Source organism: Falco peregrinus, chromosome 2, assembly GCF_023634155.1.
Source record: "Falco peregrinus isolate bFalPer1 chromosome 2, bFalPer1.pri, whole genome shotgun sequence".
NCBI classification, from domain to species: domain Eukaryota; kingdom Metazoa; phylum Chordata; class Aves; order Falconiformes; family Falconidae; genus Falco; species Falco peregrinus.
Window position 1 is genome coordinate 51,165,362 of NC_073722.1, and position 18,891 is coordinate 51,184,252.

The 18,891-nt window shown below is 36.9% G+C and overlaps 1 protein-coding gene across 8 annotated transcripts in view; it reads left to right on the plus strand.

The window, feature by feature from the left end:
• Positions 1 to 18,891, plus strand: part of PPP2R2C (protein phosphatase 2 regulatory subunit Bgamma) — a 207,250-nt gene that overhangs the window by 157,351 nt on the left and 31,008 nt on the right. For all 8 annotated transcript variants that reach the window (XM_027794797.2, XM_027794799.2, XM_027794798.2 and 5 more), the window contains one exon: positions 14,804 to 14,968. In XM_027794797.2, the coding sequence (XP_027650598.1) occupies positions 14,804 to 14,968 (165 nt within the window). The remainder of the gene's footprint in view (positions 1 to 14,803; positions 14,969 to 18,891) is intronic.

Here is an 18,891-nt window from a genome sequence, read left to right on the forward strand (position 1 = left end):
GTAGAGGCAAAAGGATTAAAAAAAAAAAAAAAGAGAATAAATTTTGTTGCATGAAACTTGTGAATACACCAAGTATCGATACTTAACTGTTAGATTATTTGCTGTGTTACCATTTCTCATCTGCTGATAATTACACTGTAAACAGGTTACAATAGAGATCTTTCATCCTCTGTATTACTGAAGTGATTGACACACTTTAACACAATGAAATACTTTGAAACAGAAGTATTTTAAAGTAATTGTAGTAGAATTCTGAGGTCAGTCAGTCAGCCCCACTTTATACTCAGCTAAACAAAGACTGTTAGAATCAAATATGTTTGCTGGAATTTCAGCCCAGAATCTCAGTGTTGCCTGGTGAGATCCCACTTCCCATCACTTCCATCCATACTCTAAGTCTGCATTAGATAAAGTGGCAAACTCTTCAGGAGAGAGAAATCCTATAAAAAGGTAACAGAGATCAAGAAATGGTAGGAAAATGGTTTTGTTTTGGAAAAATGTAAGTTGGTGTACCTTTGTTCCATAGAGATTGTCTGTAATGGGATAAAATGTCACTGAGCACTAGAAAATGGTTTTTTGCTAGGGATCACTTGCTTTAATGGGCAGAGAAAAATAATTTAGTGTTTTCTAAAAAAATATGTGATGATTCTAACCTTGTAAAAAGTAATCAGAAGCAAAAACTTTGTCGTCCGCTGAAATTAATCTTTACATTGCCAATGCTTAGCATTTAGTCATTTGATGATGAATTTAGGAAAAGTGTTGTAGTACCTAAGCCTGCTTATTTCTCCCAAGAATTTTGTGTTTAAGTTACTCTTACCTGAAGCAATGGAAGAGCTTTTCATTTGAAAAATTACTATATTAGGTGGAAATTCATGGTTATCCATTTCCAATGATTAGCTATTAATTTCAGTTTGGTTTTAGGTGATCTGATTTTTGAAGCTCTGAAAAGCGGCAGATTCCATTGACTTTGCCTGTTAACTTTTGGATTTGAGATCTTTCCGCTTAAGAGTATTTGTGCATTAAAAAGAAATTATTTTGAAGTTACCAATGCAACTGTAGATACCAAATCACCTGATAACTTGAAGGTCATTTACACTGGTGTAATTCAGTATTTAGTTTTGCCAAGATGTGATTAATACATTGGCAGCAGGTACTGTAGTTCTTATATAGTTCTTATGCCCAATGATGAATATTTCTGTGTCAGCAAAGCATCATATGTATGAGTGGCAGCAGATCATAGGTCATATACCAAGGCTCAGGATCAGAACAAGCTCCAGTATAAAGCTTATAAAGTGCTACTGATGGGACTGCAAGAAAGTGCTGTCCTGTATACATATGGTAGCGATTAAGGGAATTTAAGAGAATTCTTGAAATCATGAAAAATAGTCCCTCATTCCTGGAAAGATTCTTTGCATTAAGTAGTATAAGCTATGCATACTGTGTTTTTCAGATGCCCAGAAAACTAAAGTTCTGTTTTGTAGGGAGGCCTGAGATGTCTTTCCTATCTGACTAGAGTTTTCATGCTTTTTCGATACTGACTTAAAGCTTAAGAAACAAACCAAGTTTATAAATGGGCTCTTCCAGACAGTATTTTTGGGCTTTTTCAATTAGTGTTGTGGATCTGGAAAAGCAAGTATGACTCCACTATTTGTTCTGACTACAGTAGTTATTGAAGGGGAAAGAAGAATGTTTTGCTACGGTCAGGTGAAGTACATATATGTTATTTCTTGTCTAGAATGCCAACCCATGCAAATTCTGATATTCTCCCTTGGTGGACTTATTCAGAAATAAATCCTTGCTCACATGGAAGTAAAAAATACTTTGTGTCTTGTTTAGTTGTTGGGAGGACTTCCTCATTGTACTGAGGAGTTCACAAATAATGGTATCCAAAATAAAGCCGGATGAAAATCAAGACACAGATTTGCAGTCAGGTGGGTGTAGAATAGCTTGAATTTCCAAATATCAAGTTTAAGCTTCATCCCAGGAGATAGGAAGGTGACTGAGTCTTCATTAGCCAATGTAAGAGTTAAGGTAAATTTAATCGGTACTTTTGGAGACAAAAAAGGTATAGTGAAATGCATTTTGGCTTCTCTTATATTTTTTTCATACATTAGTTTGCATTTCCTTTATAAGACGTTTGTAACTTTAAGTCTCAAACTGTGATGGTTTGAACAAAGTACAGTAACCACTTTATGTTAAAATATTAACTACATACCACACCTTACCTATATGAACAAGCAAAGCTAGAGAGAATTCAAATGTTGAAATTGTGTATGTACTGTAGTAAGAGTATTTTGGTATACATTAAACTGCAGAAAGACAGTGCTTAACAGAATAAAACCCTATCACAATTTTAATGGAGTTGTTAAGCAGTATTATCACTAGGTATCAGTGATCAAAAAAAGCCTGATTTTCTTTAAATTGTTTTAGATTCTGTAGGGGTCCACCCTAATCGTCTATGTAATACTAGATAAATAATAATTAAGAATAATATAAAAGAGGGAAAGAATTCTCTGACTGCTAGGCTGGGGACCATGCTGACTCCATGAGCGTGTAATTAAACAATGCATCAGGCACCTGTTCTTTGTAACTACTGTAGCCAAATGTGGCATGAAGTAAACAATTTTAAGCTTTAAACAAAGTATCTCATGTGACCACTAGAATGAGGATTTTAGAAATGTCGTAGCTGGGAAAGTCCTTGATGTGTGCTTTTGCTACCTGTTAGGAAGAATACAGTAGGTATTCTTTTATTAAATTCACACAAGAAATGTTTTTAGTGTCAATTGAGGAATAAAATAAGTAAATAAGTAAGTATGTGTAACTGTAGGTTGTCATCTCTGAACTGTATAGAATCCCAATAGTAAATGAAGGTTTTCATGAACTCTCAACAGACTCATTTGTAAGAAAAATTCTGTGTCCCTAGTGCAAAGTGCCAAGAGAGAACTGCATTTCTAGAAGCACCGAAATGACTCTGTCCTGTAAACACTGACAGATACAGCTTCTGCAACAGGCATTGAATTGGTTCTTGTGCTTCTGTTGAGGTAGAACTACACCCAGCTTGGACACAACATTATTTCTGATGTGGTCATCATCTAGTGTAGAATATGTTAATTGGATACAGCTTTTAAGCTTTTCAGAGCAGGAACAGTTGTGTGTTTGTATGTTATCTGGTGCAAATTACAGTCTTTATAACTAACTGCTGTAATTCAAATAATACGTGATAATTATAGCAGTAAGGCTGTGTGAGTAGGGTCTATAAGGACCTCGAGGATGACTTGTTTTCAAGAAATACAGAGAATTCTCAGTATCTTTTAGGAGTCTTTAAGTCCAGATTTAGGGAGCTGTGAAAATGTGAATAAATTTGCAATAGTGGTAGTTCAAGATTTTTGTTTGGTTTTATTTCTTGACAGACAATACTTGATGATCCTTGTCAGAAGCAATTGCTTTTAAACTATTCTCATCACCTTAACTTGACTTCTATCTCAGGAATTTGACTATAAGCCAGTCAGAATTGGATGAAGGAGCATGTCTGATAGCCAAAGTAGTGGTATCAGAGGTAGTTAAACAGTATTTTTTTAGCATTGAATCACTGTCTGAGACTCTCCTGCCATACAGCTGAAATGTACATTGCAGCAAAAGCAAATGATACACAGCTGGAGTGTCAGATCTTGGTGTCTTCAGGCATGGGATAGTGCTATGGAAATATATGCTATCTAGCTATCCTCCAAAAATAAATAAATTGGAAGAGTTGAGCCTGGCTGTGAAAAACTAATTACAGCTGAGGCCTTTGCATTCTTGGCAAAGACCAGTCTCTCCCTTTTTCTGGAGTTGCTTTTAAAGAAGTTAAGGTGATTTGAGCACAGCTATAGCCTTGGGATAATTACTGCACTGCAGATTTATTGTTTAATAAAAATATTAATTTGCTAATCAGAATACGTAATTTTCTTACTTATCACTCCTGTCCATACACAACTTGAATGAATAAGTATGTGATTATGTTATCCGTTCAATGGATTTCTTCATCTAACCCACTTTCTTCTCTAATGCATTTATCTCCAAATAGAGACCCATACCTATTATTTTGTTGCTGCAGAGGTAAAAGAAAAACATAACCAGAGGCATTAAAATACTCTTGTTTTTTGAAACTGTATAGTGAATTGCAAAAAGGGGGGGGAAAAATTAACTGGACTTGCAGCAAATTATAAAGAATAGTGTGAAATCCTGAGCCCTTAAAAGCCATTTTGGATTGCTTTAATAGTACATTAAAGAACGCAGCTGGAATTTCACTGTGTTCATATGTTTGTAGAGTTACCTAAGCAATGTAACTATAGAAGATACTTAGAATTTTACAATAGATGCAAAGATGTCTTTTCACAGACCTCCACAGAACCAATTGGTTTCCAGTTTAATTGGGACTGCAGCAAACAAGTTACTATTTTGTACCAGGAATGCCCTTTGAAATATCATTATCTCAAGCTTTCTCAAGTTTATTGCTATCAAAGAGAGAAAGAGCACTTAGTAGAACTGAAATGAACGTTAGCATCACCAGCCAGATCTCCTTTTTCACCCTAGTGGTTTATTCTGACGGGATTTTCAGGTTTTATCCAGAATCTGAGATCCTTAGCAAAGAGAGGCTTGGGAACTAGAGCAAGGAGTATTTAATTACAGATAAAGGGTCACATCACGGAGCTGATTCTCAGCTAAGTAGCACTCGTATTTTAGTGTAATGTGGCTGCAGTCCTGTGGAAATAGGTAACAGGATTCACTCCAAGATTTATTGTCTTACTGATTTTATTTCTTCAGTTGATGAGTTTTAATCGGTATGGTGTCATTGTGGAAGCTTTTAAATTGCATGCTTCTGTTTCCCTCTGGATTAATTTCTCATTGAAGCGTTTTAGAAATGAGCCATTCTCTGTTGTCACAGGTGCAGGTGATGTATCCAACTTGAAAAACATGTATTATGAATTTATTGAAAGTTAGGAAAAAAAACCCAAACATTTACACAATTCTAGGTACAATTATACGAAAAGATAATGTATAAATAATTTAATCAGCTCTGCCAGAGGGGCGAATTCTCTTAAATGAGTCTAATTATTCACATTCCCATGTGAGTTTGGACTTGAAATTAACCTTGCAAAGCACAATCTTTTGCAGAATATTAACATGAAGAAAAAAAAAAAAAGTAACTTGCTTTGCTGATTGGCTAAAATCTTTTCTCTTGAAGAGTATTCCATGCAAGAACAGAGATGTCATAAAAAATGCTCACACAGTTGTCTCAGGTATTGTAAAGCTTGCAGTCTGTCTCTCTGTGTTCCTCTGAGTCTTTAAAACCTGAGACCATGGAAGATTTTGTCAATATTTAAGTAGCCAGGGTACTTCTATTAATGTAGAAGTTTCTCTTTTCTGTTGTCGTAACACAAACTGGCAAAGACTACACTTTAGTAGTGCCATTGCACATGAAATTGCAGTAGCTAAGGGAGGTCACTTTTAGGGCCTTTGGAATAAAAATGCTCTGTAAATAAAGGAATATTAATATTAGCAAAGTTACAGCACCAGAGTTAGGAATAAGTCCATTTGGACTATTTTCATACTGACTACAGGCAGTGTGACTTGCCTGGAATCAATGTTCTGAAAGCACACCGAGCAAACAGGCAGAAAGCTGTGAATATCGAACCCCTTTGCCTTGGGGAATAATCCTGGTGTTTCAAACTCCTGGAATCTATATTTCTCTTCAGTGCCTAGAGACCAAGGTGATGGGTATTTTTGTAAATCCTTTCACATAAATTGAGCAACTAGGTAATAAGTGCTGCCAAAAGGTTTTAATTGGTTGACTTGTATAATTTAATATAGATGATTTAGAAAACTTTCACTATGGAACTCCTCATTTTCATTTTCACATTGCTCATCTTCAGGGATTTCTTGGCAGTGCAAAGTTAGTTGCAGTCAGAAATACCAGTATAAATTCTGAACATAAGCCATTATCAGTATTTCTAAAGTACCTATTTTTCAGAAGTATCTGGGTATTTTGAAGATGGTTTTATTTGACTACTTCCATAACAAACATGAAGGGAAGGGCAGTGTGTTAGGCTGTAGAAGGCACTTTGAGCTAGCTAAATCATGCAAAAAATTAGTCCTTTGTGACTTGAATTGTAACTTCAGTTAAAACATGGAATTATTCTACTCTACTGGGGTACAAATACTGCTGTATTGGGGTTTTCTGAAAGGTATATAGAAGAGTGAATTGCACATTGGAAAAGAAAAATTTCCATAAAATGCTCTAAAAATTCTATACCCTCCAGCTGGAAGTTCTGTGTCTGCCTTTTGATAAGCAGATCTTCCTCAGCTTCATGGGATTTTAATAATTATAAGGAAGAAATGTCTTGATGGTTTTACTGTTACTGAATAGGTTATTCATTAAAAAAAAAAAAAAAAAAAAAGACATTTTATCTCTTCTCTCCAAGTTATGTGGGAAACAATCCCTGGCTACTTTTAAGATGGAGTTTAGGAAGTTATATATTCCGAAATTGAGATGTCTAAAAGAGGACTGAGAGGGATCTACTTGGTTTGCTGAATCCAGTCCCTGGTATTACAGAGAAATACTCGTTTGTGACAATGTTGGATTTCGTCTGTACTACCAGGGATTGGATTCAGCAAACCAAGTAGATCCCTCTCAGTCCTCTTTTAGACATCTCATTGATTTCAGGAAAGCAGGTTTATGAATGATTAAATATTGGTTTAGTTTATAATTTGTCCTTGCCTTATGAAGTTGCACTCTTTTCTTGGAACCTGGGCTAGTATGTGGTACATGGTGCCACTTATACTACGTAGAATAGTACTGCCTGAAAGAAGCTGAGCTAGGTGACTTAATAGGTCTCACCTATTAATAATTTATATGTACCTGAGGCTCTTCTGGTATTTATGTTCTAAATGTAACATTAAGCATCCCACAATAATTTCAGACACATAATTAATTAATATGCAAATATTTCAACTAAATATGACTTTGCAGTCTTTCAGTGATTGAGTACTGTACACAGAAAAATGCAGATATGCATTTAGAAAGGCAGGTCTTCCTCTGTTGACTCATCCACTTAATTTTGCTCTCAGCTGTGTATATGCACATAATGATTTCTTTGCTCTTGAAAATTTGAATATGCATATGGTTGTTGCTGAAGCAGGCATGTGACTGTGTCTATAGAGGAAAATGTAGGCATTCTGTTCAGAAAAAAACCAAGCCAAAAATCCAGTTCTTAAATAAATTAAAATTTTCCAGTATCTACTTCTGAATTAATTATTCTGCAAGTATATTAATGGTTGCAATGTGTATGAACAGGCCTTTCTATGAGAAAGTTTGGGTGTAACTTGCACAGTTTTAAATATTCCTAGCAGTGCTATTCTACAGTTCTCTGCTTTCAATGCTTGTAAATGTTGCAGCTACTCCATAGGCAGGTTCTCATATATTAGATTTGCTTCTCTCCAACTCGCATACAGCAAAGTCTGTGACATTTTCTGAATGTATGGCAGTAAAAGCAATTTCCTAAAATTTGACTAAGTACATTTAAAATACGTTGATTCTTTTTTCAAGTAATTGTGTAATGCAGACTTGGGGCTTTCTTGCTGCTTTCTGTTTTTATTCTACTGAGATAATGGGAATACAAAGTAATTCTGATGTTACAAAGATCAGAATGAGTCTTTAGACTAATCAGCATTCTGGGGAAAAATTCCAAAAGTGTAATAATAACAACGAAAGAACCTCTCAAAACCAACTAACCAAGAAGAGAATATGAGAATACACACATGCCTGGAGTACTGTGGGCAGGGAGGGGAGAGACCACTAAATCAGAATCTGGAACTATTGCTGGCCCTTAAGCTGACCTTTGCCAAGTCTTTGCCACTTCATGACTCAGTTTCGTTCTCTGTAAAACATCGACATTGATACTGACTCTCCTTTGCTTTGAACTTTAATGAATGGAAAACATTTCCTAATACTACTTTTAATTTCTTGCCAAGTATCTCCAATTCTGAATGAAACTTGAAACGGAAAGTCCAGGATTTGCATCTTTGGTTCAGAAGTTTAGTATTTAATTTCTGTCCCTGGCTTCCTGTTCAGCCTTGAACAAATCTTGTTAGTCCCTGAGTCCTTAGGGAGTCTGGTTCCTATCAGCTGCTGGTTAAACCAGTGACATCTTGGTTCCTGAACACATTTAAAGGGTCTGAATGTTAACCTCTGTGTTCCTCATGTTTTGTAAGTTTATAATATTGGAAGACAGAAATAAGAGAGCTCAATTAGGCATGCATCTAGCTGAAGCTTTAGATAATAGATTGTGAGGAAGCACGTGCCGTCTTGTACTGAGAGTGGTATGCAGAGCATAAATGTGAGGCTGTTGCCCAAGGAGCACCACTGTAGCGTGCAGACCTTATTATCCGCACTGTATAAATGTGTATTACTAATAAGACAGTAGGTTGTACTGAATATATCGTCCTATCTCTGGGTGAGCTAGAGCTCAACGGTAGCTTAGTTTTTATACCTCTTGTTTACCTAACATGGCCAAATTCTCTTTCATGGCTACTTCTAGCTGAGTAGCTGGGAAGTTTATTGCTACTACAGCCTCTTAGCTATGACCATGTCTTTTCTTCTTCCAGTAACATCTTCTTTTTTTATCTAACTTTAGGCTGTAATCCTTAAGAAACCTCAGAAGCCCGCAGAACTGTGTAACATTACTTAATCTCTTCTTTGTCAACACTTGTATTTGTTCTTTATATTATAAGCAACCCCTTTACTTTATGCTTGCACAGTGCCTAACGTAATTGACTGTGACTTGGCTATCCACATAGAGCTAACAGGCCCCATAGCAGTTTTTACTTTTCCTGTACCTCATAATCCTGATATGAGGAAAAATACAGGAAAAACAAAAAAGCTGTCAGAAGCCTCTCTACTATCATAATAGCACCATGTAAACAACTTGGATGGAGACATTTTATTGGCAAAGTCAACCCATTTAAATTGATATTTTTAGAAATCACTGCTAGTGTGAGACTGTTGCTAGAGGTCCCAACTCCAGTATGATGCCTGAAGAATCATTTTAAAGACAATGGAATTAAAAATGGAATTGGGCTGACATTGTACTACCAAGTAATTTTCGGTATGGATCAATACCTTGCATTAACAGACATTACGTTCAAGACAGCTTGAAGGAGCTCACACTTATGCAGCAGTTTCTGGTTTTGTGTTTCAAAAGAGTCAAATGGTACAGACAATGTAATTGCAACTCTCTGGGCTTTTAAAAAAAATGTACATGTACATGCTTTTAGTCAAGCAGTGGTGTGAATGCTGTGTGATAAAAGCATTGACACTGAGGCTATTAGGAGTACTTAGAATATAAATACTGGGTCATCTCTCTGCCTAAGGTAAAACACTGGAATTTGAAGAAAAGGCCAAATCCATTAACCTATTGACAATCTATTCCAGAAACCCTTGACTCTTGGACAACAGGTCTGAAAGACAGAGATTCAGAAGCTGGACCCTATCTAACAGTGTCGTGACATGCCAATTGTAGAATTGTTATTCAGCAGTCAAAACAGATGGTATATCTTTGAGAAATGAGAAGAAAGGAGTAAGTGGCTGGTTATTTACAAGTTAGGTTTGATTCTTTCTTTCAGAATAGGATTGATATAATCACATCATGATGTCAAGCATACTGAGGCCTGATTCTGTCCCTGCCTCCGTGATGTAAACAACCTGGAAGAAAAGTAGCTATTTGGAATTAATTCCCTCAGCTGGCACATGGTATAGGAATGATATAATCACCATGTAGGAAGTGTAAAACTGGTAGAGCTTGATTTGTAAGCATCACAGTTCCCTCCTTGTAATGAAAATAGTGTGCATTAAATGACTAACAGAGGAAACCACTCAGAGAAATGCTTATATTAAGTGTAGAGCCACAGCAGGACCACAGTAATCAATTACCCTGAGCTGAAGCCCTGGCAGCTTCTATGAATTGTTATTGATTTCAACTGCTAGTCAGTGAATCTTTCTAGGACTACACTGGAACGTAGGTGTGAGATGCAGACAAAATTAGGAGCTGGAACAAACCTGTGGAAAACACAGGGAGCAGCCAGGTTTGAGAAGATATGTTATGCTGAAGTTTATTTTTTGAAAGTGCTTAAAAATTGCAAAAACCCAAGTCCCACGCAGGGGTAAAAATGAAGTGTCACATCAGCATATATTGAAATTAGAAAGATGAGAATTTTGGTTTTCTTGTGAAGTTATAATGGAAAATTCTGTCTGGCTTTCTAAAGAAAGCCTCCCTCCTCCATTGCATTTCAATAAATGGGGCCAATTAATTTTTTTTTCTGTAGCTGTCATCTGACCGTACAAATTATTTCCTTCTTGTAGTGAACTCACAAGTCATATAAAAATGATTCCAAAGTAATGATACAAAATTCAGTCCTTTATATACTATAGCTTGTGAGTTGCAAGTTTGTTTTCTACAGAATTCAGTTTCTTGTAGAATTCCTTGATGGTTTCAGGAAGACGAAGCAGCTATTCCTTTATGCATACTGTTCTCTTCAAAGGGAATTTAATCTGTTTTGAGGAGGCTGCTATGTTTCCATTATTGTACAAGGAGACTTATTCTGGAACCTGTTTTGCTCAGCAGGAACCCTATGTATTTTCCATATTCTCATTATACATATTTTGGCATGAGCATAAAGCAAGCTTGCTCATTTATATTCTAGCTGATCAAGAGGAGAAGTCTGATTAATGTAAATTTTGGATCAAGGTAAGGGCCATCTTTGTAACCTGCACTAAAAAGAACTTTATGGAGTGATTTCTCCCAGAGGAGGGTATTTCTGTTACATCAGTGGCCCAGAAGCAGGGGAACAAATTTTGTTCCTCCTTTCATCCTCATTTTACTATCAGCTGCACAACAGCAGCAAAAAATACTGGATTAGAACTAAACATACCATATAACTGAATTGCGTGCTTGGGTTGCATCCCTCACTGTGTATCATTGCAGGTTGTTAATCATGCCTTTCCTTATGCTCTTTCCTCCTTCCTTTCCCACTGCTTTGCTTCCCTCCCTCCCCTCCCTCAGATCTTTCCCTAAAGCCTCCTTTCTCCTCTCAGTCAGGTTCTGTCCTGCCTACTTGCTCTCCTATGTTATACCTTTGTTCCTGAATAATTTTGGGAAAGAATATAGACACTCTTAGCCAAAGTTAAAGCTTGCATTGCCTTAGAGTATCTTTGTATGTTTCCCCAAAATTAACTCCTGGACTTGTAACTACTAACTCAACTCTAAGAGCGTCATGTCTCGCTGTTGTGGTCTCCAAGCAAACTAGACCTTTAATTTCCATTTTGGAGGGGAGGCTGGGTATGTAAGACAGCAAATGGTTGGGTTAGGAGAGACACACCTGTTCTGTTTTTCACAAGCAAGAAGATACTTTCTGTTCCTTGTTTTAACGTTAATGAATTAAAATACTTGCCAGTGCATTCCAGCCCATGGCTGGCAACGTACCAGTTCAGCTTTTCCTTAGTGTAGTTATCTACTAGGGATCAAAATGCCTTATTCTTGGTAAGCACTTGTGGGAGTCAAAGCAGTGTAAGGACCTTTTTCATTTTCTTAGGGGCAGTTACTACCCTGTTCATGCACGAGAACCCCAGCTTTTTTAGGACAACAGAAATGTATTATAGTGCACTGCCAATGGTGAACTCTTTGGTCTTTCTGTCTTAGATAGCTTTGGTCCTAGTTGTTTTTGTACATGCTCTGAAAATGAACCATGTTGTATGTGGCACAACAGCAGTCAAATGTGACTGGTATTTGAGATGTGAATGAACTGGGGGAGAGGGACCATGCCCCACTCAAGACATCTCCACGAGATGTGATTGCGAGGGAAGATGATAGCATAGGAGAAGACTCTACAGATTTATGCCATTGGAATACTTTTCCCTTTAGCAATGGAATTTTCATTTAATCAGTTTCTGCCAGATTCCCTCTTCTTTGAGCTCTTCAAGTTCACCAAAGGGCCTGTTTCTGAAGCACACTGTTTGGTCCAGTTTTTTATATATTTTCCTGCTGTGCAACGTTATGCTTAAAAGGAAGAAAAAGACACAAAGGGAAGATGGAAAAATAGAAATGTGAAATGTCTCATGGGAGATGCTTGCCCTTACCATGTACGCTAGTTTAAATACAGTTCCTACACATCACATGTCAAGCTGTACTTGATTGTTTTCAAATAGATGGCAAAAATCATGAGAGGAGGAAAATGTTCTTTTGTGTGACATGTTCTTCTTTTGATCCATTGGGTTCTGTGGCTGTCAAAGCAAGGGCTGTTTTTCCATCTATTATTACAAATGCATTTGGGGTAAATCTCTTCTGCAACTCTCTATTCCCTTGATTGTTTACATCAATACAAGTGTTATTGTTTTAATTTTTCTAAATCTAACGAAAGGATGAATTTTCAGTGGTGCATTTTCTTTATGATCCTCAGTAGGCGATAAGTTTCTTTCTCAGTGGAGATTTAGATCACATCAGGAAATGCAGTCTGTTTCAAGTATTTTCTGCTTTTCTGGCAGGAGAATGGAATATTTAATTTCATTATTCAGCATAAGGTTATTCATTTCATGCAATGAAGGAAAATTCATCAATATTGTCTTCAGCATCCAGAAAAAATGATACTCTACCGTGACTGTTTCACATACTCTATTTATATTTTATATCTTTCTCATCACTCAGCAATTATTCATCTCTCTGCTGAGAGGTAAAATTCATGTATTGAGTTACTATAATTTCTCTGAACTCTGAAAGTGATTCAGTCACTGAAAGCAATTGCTTTTACTTAAAGATATTTCTTGAGACAGATTTACCAGATACAAATAACCAAATAAGGGTTATTTTTTCCAGTTTATTTTCAAGAAATATTTAGTGATGCTTTATAAAATGGGTAAATCAATGTTGCTACATCTTAACATTCATTGCGCTAATATTAATCAGGATGGATTCTTAGAGATGAATGCAAATGTGATAGTGCAAGTAAGTGGGAATGCAGTTGAAATGCAACATTAATTCATTCCCGGTTGTTATTAAATGTCACAAGATATTCATAGTTTTGCTGATATTTTCTTTTTTAAATCACTCTGTGTAAAAAAAAAAAAAAAAAAAAAAAAAAAAAGGCATCACTATGATGTATTTGTCTGTACAAACTCATCAAGATAATTATTCTGAATCTTTTGTATTATGTTTTATTTCATTGTAGCATCCCAGATCTGCATTTTTGGGAAAGATCAAAGTATAGAATGTAAAGGTGGTGATAGACTGTACTGCATTCCCACAGAAATCAATCAAAGGTCTTCCAGTTGGGAAGCAGGCACAGTGGGAACAGAAACAGGCTTAGTATCATGATATGTGATTCCTCTTGCCATCAGTAAAACAGATTTTCTCATTTATCTTGTCCTCTGAGATGTTTAAATTTTGAACATCAGCTGATTCAAATTTTATGTTCAGGGAATCCAGGCACAGAGATGATTTGTGTTTAGTGCACTGAACTAGGACTCAGTAGATCTGAATTTGTTCTGTCATGCATTTCCCATGTGATCTTATGCAAATCCTTTATTGCCTCTCGCATAGCCTCGTCAATAAAGTAGGGTAATGTTACTCTTCTTCTTGTTCGAAGGATTTGTTAACATTTGGATGGCTTATCTACAGTGGATTGCTGAGGGCCGTATGAAAATGTACAATCTTATTTAAATGTACTACTTTACATATATATCCCTTTCATTTTATGTTTCTGCATCTACTCTCTTCTTACGGCCCCCTCATGGGACTTTTTCTTTCATTCTTTTCTTTATAAGCAATATTCCACAGGCTGGCCTTCTCCTCCAAATACACGCCAATCGGGTCTGGGGTTTTAGGCTCATCAAGGCAGGTAATATGTATGGGTGGATATGTAAGTGCTAGAGAGGCAGTATGTGAGCTGTACTCTGTGTGGATAATTTTTGGTTATCCAGCTGACAGGTTTGTGCTTGGGAAACTAGATCTTTGATGTATTTTTTTTTCCAGATATGTTCACTTAAATGACAGATCTACAATTCTCTGACACTAGAAATTCATATTGATTTCAGTAGTGAGCATCATTCATACAAAACCCCAAGAATGCAGTTTCAGATGCTTTTTTCACAAGTATTCAAATAGCACAATCAATACTGCCCACAATTTTGTTTTTAGAAAGGAGGTTATATTAGTATATATTCACACAAAACTATTTACATAAGTGCTTCTGTGTTTGCCACATTTGCCTTTGCAAGAGAAGTACATTCATTGTTTGAGGCTTTTAACTTAAGCTATGTGTATTTTTTAGCTTAATTTGCATGGTCATAAAAGCCAGTGAGCTTTTACTGAAGTGAGCAGATCTGAGCTGTGCATTGTTCCCTATCAATCAGTATTATCTGCGACAGAGCAGTGATTTCAATAGCAACTACAGGAGATATAGCTACCTGCTCTTTGTTACTTTTAATGAAGGTGAGAATTCTATATCCCCTGGAATACTGTTTCTTTGATGTCTCTGCACAGTATGGGCACATGTTGACCCACTAATAGCATCTGCTGTAAAACCATTGGTATCTAGTGGCTCTTTGGCATAGAAGGGGCAGGTATGGAAATTTAAAAACACCCTACTGCCGAACAAATGGGTACATCTTTATCTAAAAGTGTTAAATCTATGGACATTTACATGCTTCTTTCAAGAAGGCAGTAGGAGTCATGGTTTACCTGTGAACAACTGCATTTTCCTTAATGAAACTTCCATTCAGATATTGTAGATATAAAGCCAGCCAATATGGAAGACCTGACGGAAGTGATTACAGCCTCTGAGTTCCATCCCCATCACTGCAATCTCTTTGTCTACAGCAGCAGCAAAGGATCCCTGAGACTCTGTGACATGAGGGCATCAGCCCTCTGTGACAAACATTCCAAGCGTAAGTCCTTGCTTCATTGAGCCCCAGATGTCATTGAATTCTTATTATCCATGGACAGCATGTATATGTGTGCATACCTCAGCGTATTAGCTTCTCTGTTGCAGGCACACTTGAAAATAAAACATCAAAAGGAAGAAAATTTTCTCATCTATACAAGTATTACCTATGAACTTGATAAGTCATGTCTGTGACTGGTTGCCCTTGTGGTTCTTACTGTAGGAACCAGTGAAGAACCCACAACTCTCTAGCAAAAGAGAGACGATTCCTTTCAAATGAAATATCAGAGGGCTGGGGGAGGTATTTCAAGTAGATAAGCATACTGTTTGAATACACCACTGCTGTTCTAAATACTGCAGCAAGTAAATTTTGACATTCAAATAGCATTCAAAATTTTGAATCCATTTTCTGGATTAAAAAATATCAGCATCATCCCTAAAAATTTAGTGCAGCGTTCCCTGTATGTACTTTTTCAATAGCGTGTCTGTAAATACAGATACAGAGGAAATAAGTAATTGGGGGAGGGGGACACGAGGGACAGGGAAGATACTGTGTTAGTATGGAAGGTGTCATCTGTCCTAAAGTGATTTTGTGTAGCATGTGAGACTTTGAGATGGACCCACCAATTCATGACAGTTCACATCTGAAACTTGCATAAGAACAAGGAAGCAAAGTGTTAAAACCATGGGACTGTCTGTGTTCTCAAAGGATGAAGGAAAATGCATGTTCCTAATGTTTTACTATATTGGATCATAGTCTAGATAAAAGAGAATATGGTTCTTCCCACCAGTAATCTGGCAAGTCTAGCCACTTTGCCTTGTGCAGACCACCTCTTTATTACTGATCTTCTGAGACTGAAAACCACCAGACAAAGGTATTGGCTGGTATCTATGAGGAGCTGAGAACCTGGTGATTGAACTGTGGTTGCTCTGCTTTCGCCACCTTCGAGGCTGGGGCTTCCAGGACACTTCTGTCTCACAGAATTGGGTCTTTAGTTTCTTTTGCAATGTTGAAACACTGGAAAGGAAATTCAAGAGAAATCCTCTTAGTGCCAGAGCCACATAAGAGGTTTGATACCCTTCTTGAACCTTTTGAGCTAGGCAGATCTTATTAGTAGGGCAGGAGAGGAGGAAGAAAACATTTGAATATTTAAGTGAGATACAAGTAGTGCACAGATTTAGCACATAGCTATTTTTTTAACTGAAGTAAATGTAGTTAAGAGCCTATGACTAGGCCTTTTGGCCACAAGGAGAAGTGCACATGCTCAGAACCTCTTAGGATGTGGTCTCCTATTACAGAAAACAACCTTTCAGGACCATTTCCTAAGCAGAGGAGTGGTTTACCTTTGTTAGCTATATCCTCTTGTGCTTGTAGGGGGAATTCTATGACATGAAGTGAAATATGAGCATGACACAGTCTAGCACATCGCTGTTGAGTTATCTTGTCCCACTTAATTGTTTTGTTCCATAATGCTTTCCTTTCTTCCTGCTAATAAGGCCTCTGTACCCCTGTAACTCAGTGCCAAATGCCAATCATAACTTATTAAACAACAATACAGTAAGCCTGGATGAAAGAAGGCATTTTGTGCCAGAAGGGAATGCAAGGTCTCATGGTCATTGATTAAACCCCATTTTCCAGATCTGTGAGTTAGAAAATAGTCATTTAATGTAGCATTGCTGCACTGAACTCAAGTCAAGCTCATTGAGAGGCTGAGTGTGTATAATACAAAATTGATACAGCCATGGTAGAACTGCGAAGTGTTAAGAGAAATAGGCCCATGTAGTGCTGATTGGAGTGGTTTGAGTATAGCTCTCAGAGGCAAGAAAAACTAATTATATAAAGCCCATAGCAACCTGAAAGAATATATAATAAATAAACAATCAGTCAGCAAAATCAAATATTTGCACGATTGCCTCTCCAGTATCTTTACTGTGCATCAGATTCCTCTCTACAGTTGCTTTACACGTGCTATATGTTCATGATCAGTACTCTATTCTCCTAGCTCAGCTCACCTTTCAATCTTTCCTCATAACTAACTTCACTTCTGAACCAAAACAGCTACAACTATAGTCACTGTAACCTCTCATGTTCTGCAATGCAACCCTATTTTCTCAATTCAGTCTAACATCGCTATTTCAGATGCTGTTCCGATGTTGTAATGGTGTGCCTATTTTTAGGGATAAAAGATACAATGTAAAACTTAGAAAAAATACCTGGATGCGAAGCATATGAACTTTTTGGTCTACTCCTTTTTCAGGCCCTTTGTTATCCAAATCTCTGTGGCTTGGTTGAAGTTGGTTGCAGCTTTTGGGGGAAGGGCCCTTCTGTTATTACAAGTCTAGAGAGTGCCGTGAATAATTACTGTGTCATACTGTATAAATAAATTACATACTAATATGTGTAGTGTGACTGGCACAAGATGTTAATAAACTACAGTGTTCTTGAAGAATTCTGGTTTGCTAAGCTCCCTGGCAAAATCTGTTTGTTTGGCATTAGTGATAGCAACACTACAAGGTTTCCCTTAGAAATCTTTTATGGCTCTGATGTGGAAGAGACAAGAGACTTCTTCCATATCTACTCATCCTTGATGCCTATGCTGAGATTTATTAGCAAGCTGCCAATTTGTGTGATGAGTTGTAATGGGGACCTCTGTCCCTTAGAAAAATTATCTCAGAACCAAATCTATCCATAAGGCATTGAAAAAATACGAGGTCTGTAGCTGAATGTTAAATGGTCATTGAGATACCGATAAGGTGTGATAAAAATGTGTTGTTTTTCTAATAGACTACCTGAAACTGCTTCTTAGAACACCTCTTTAATAGATCATGCAATGCTGAGTGAGCAACCAGAAGCAAAGCATATGTGGCCATTACAAATGGATATCCAGGAAAGCCCAATCTGTAACCATAGGGGAGATAAGTACGTAATAGTGTTCTGTATTATTATCAGACTTTCAAAGTAGTGGGACATAATTCGATCAAAATATTCTGGAGAGGAGGTGAAAAAAAGAGATTAATATTTCTGCTTATTTAGAATATTGCAGGGATGGGAATATGGAAGAAGGTGTCCTTGCAGTCCATGGGGTTATAGGTGAAGATTTAAAACAGGTATGAAAGTCAGACTCAAGCAGGAAGAAATAGGGGATTAATTTAAATAATCTGGAAGCTTTCATCTAAATAACATATGTGGCAAAATACCCAAAGGTCATCCTTGAGGTGTTATTCAGGCAACGTGCATGGCAATGCAGTGTAGAAAGAAGTCAGTATATGGGAAATGTGTGACAGCAGCAGAACAAGGGAAACTAGCAGCTGCAAAAGTATTCTTATTAGAGCAGTTAGCTGGGAACATCCAAGAAATAAAAGAAATACCCCCCACCCCGGATACCACAAATTCTCATGCAAGGGATTCAGGTGAAAAGGAAGAAAAGTGTGAGGGTACTGTTGCAGTAAGAGCATCCGGACTGGAAAATACTTCAGCAGTACAATATGCAACTGTCCGATTAACAAATAGTTGCTAATTTGGTTTTGATCTTTTCTTGCTAATATTCTGTTCAGAGCTCCTTATAAATGTGCATGGAGATAATATTCTTCCAAACAACTTGCAGACCAGATAGAGACCTTGTTTCAACAGATCATCTAGTAAAGCAGTCAGCTAAAGAAAACTGAGCTTGAGCATGTGACGTTGGAAAAAATGAAGAAAAATGAAGAGCTTTTTCAGTAATTAATCAGAATTATTAAATTCAGTATTAAGTGGTAAATAGGAACTGTATAGTTATGAAACATGGAAATTTAAATCACTGGAATATAACTCCTATTGATATTCCATGTAATAGCCTTAATATATTAAAGTCATTGCACACTTCTGAAGTTGTAATTTGTTTAAATTCCATATGTTGCTTTAAGGATTTTTTTTAGTGTTAATTTCTT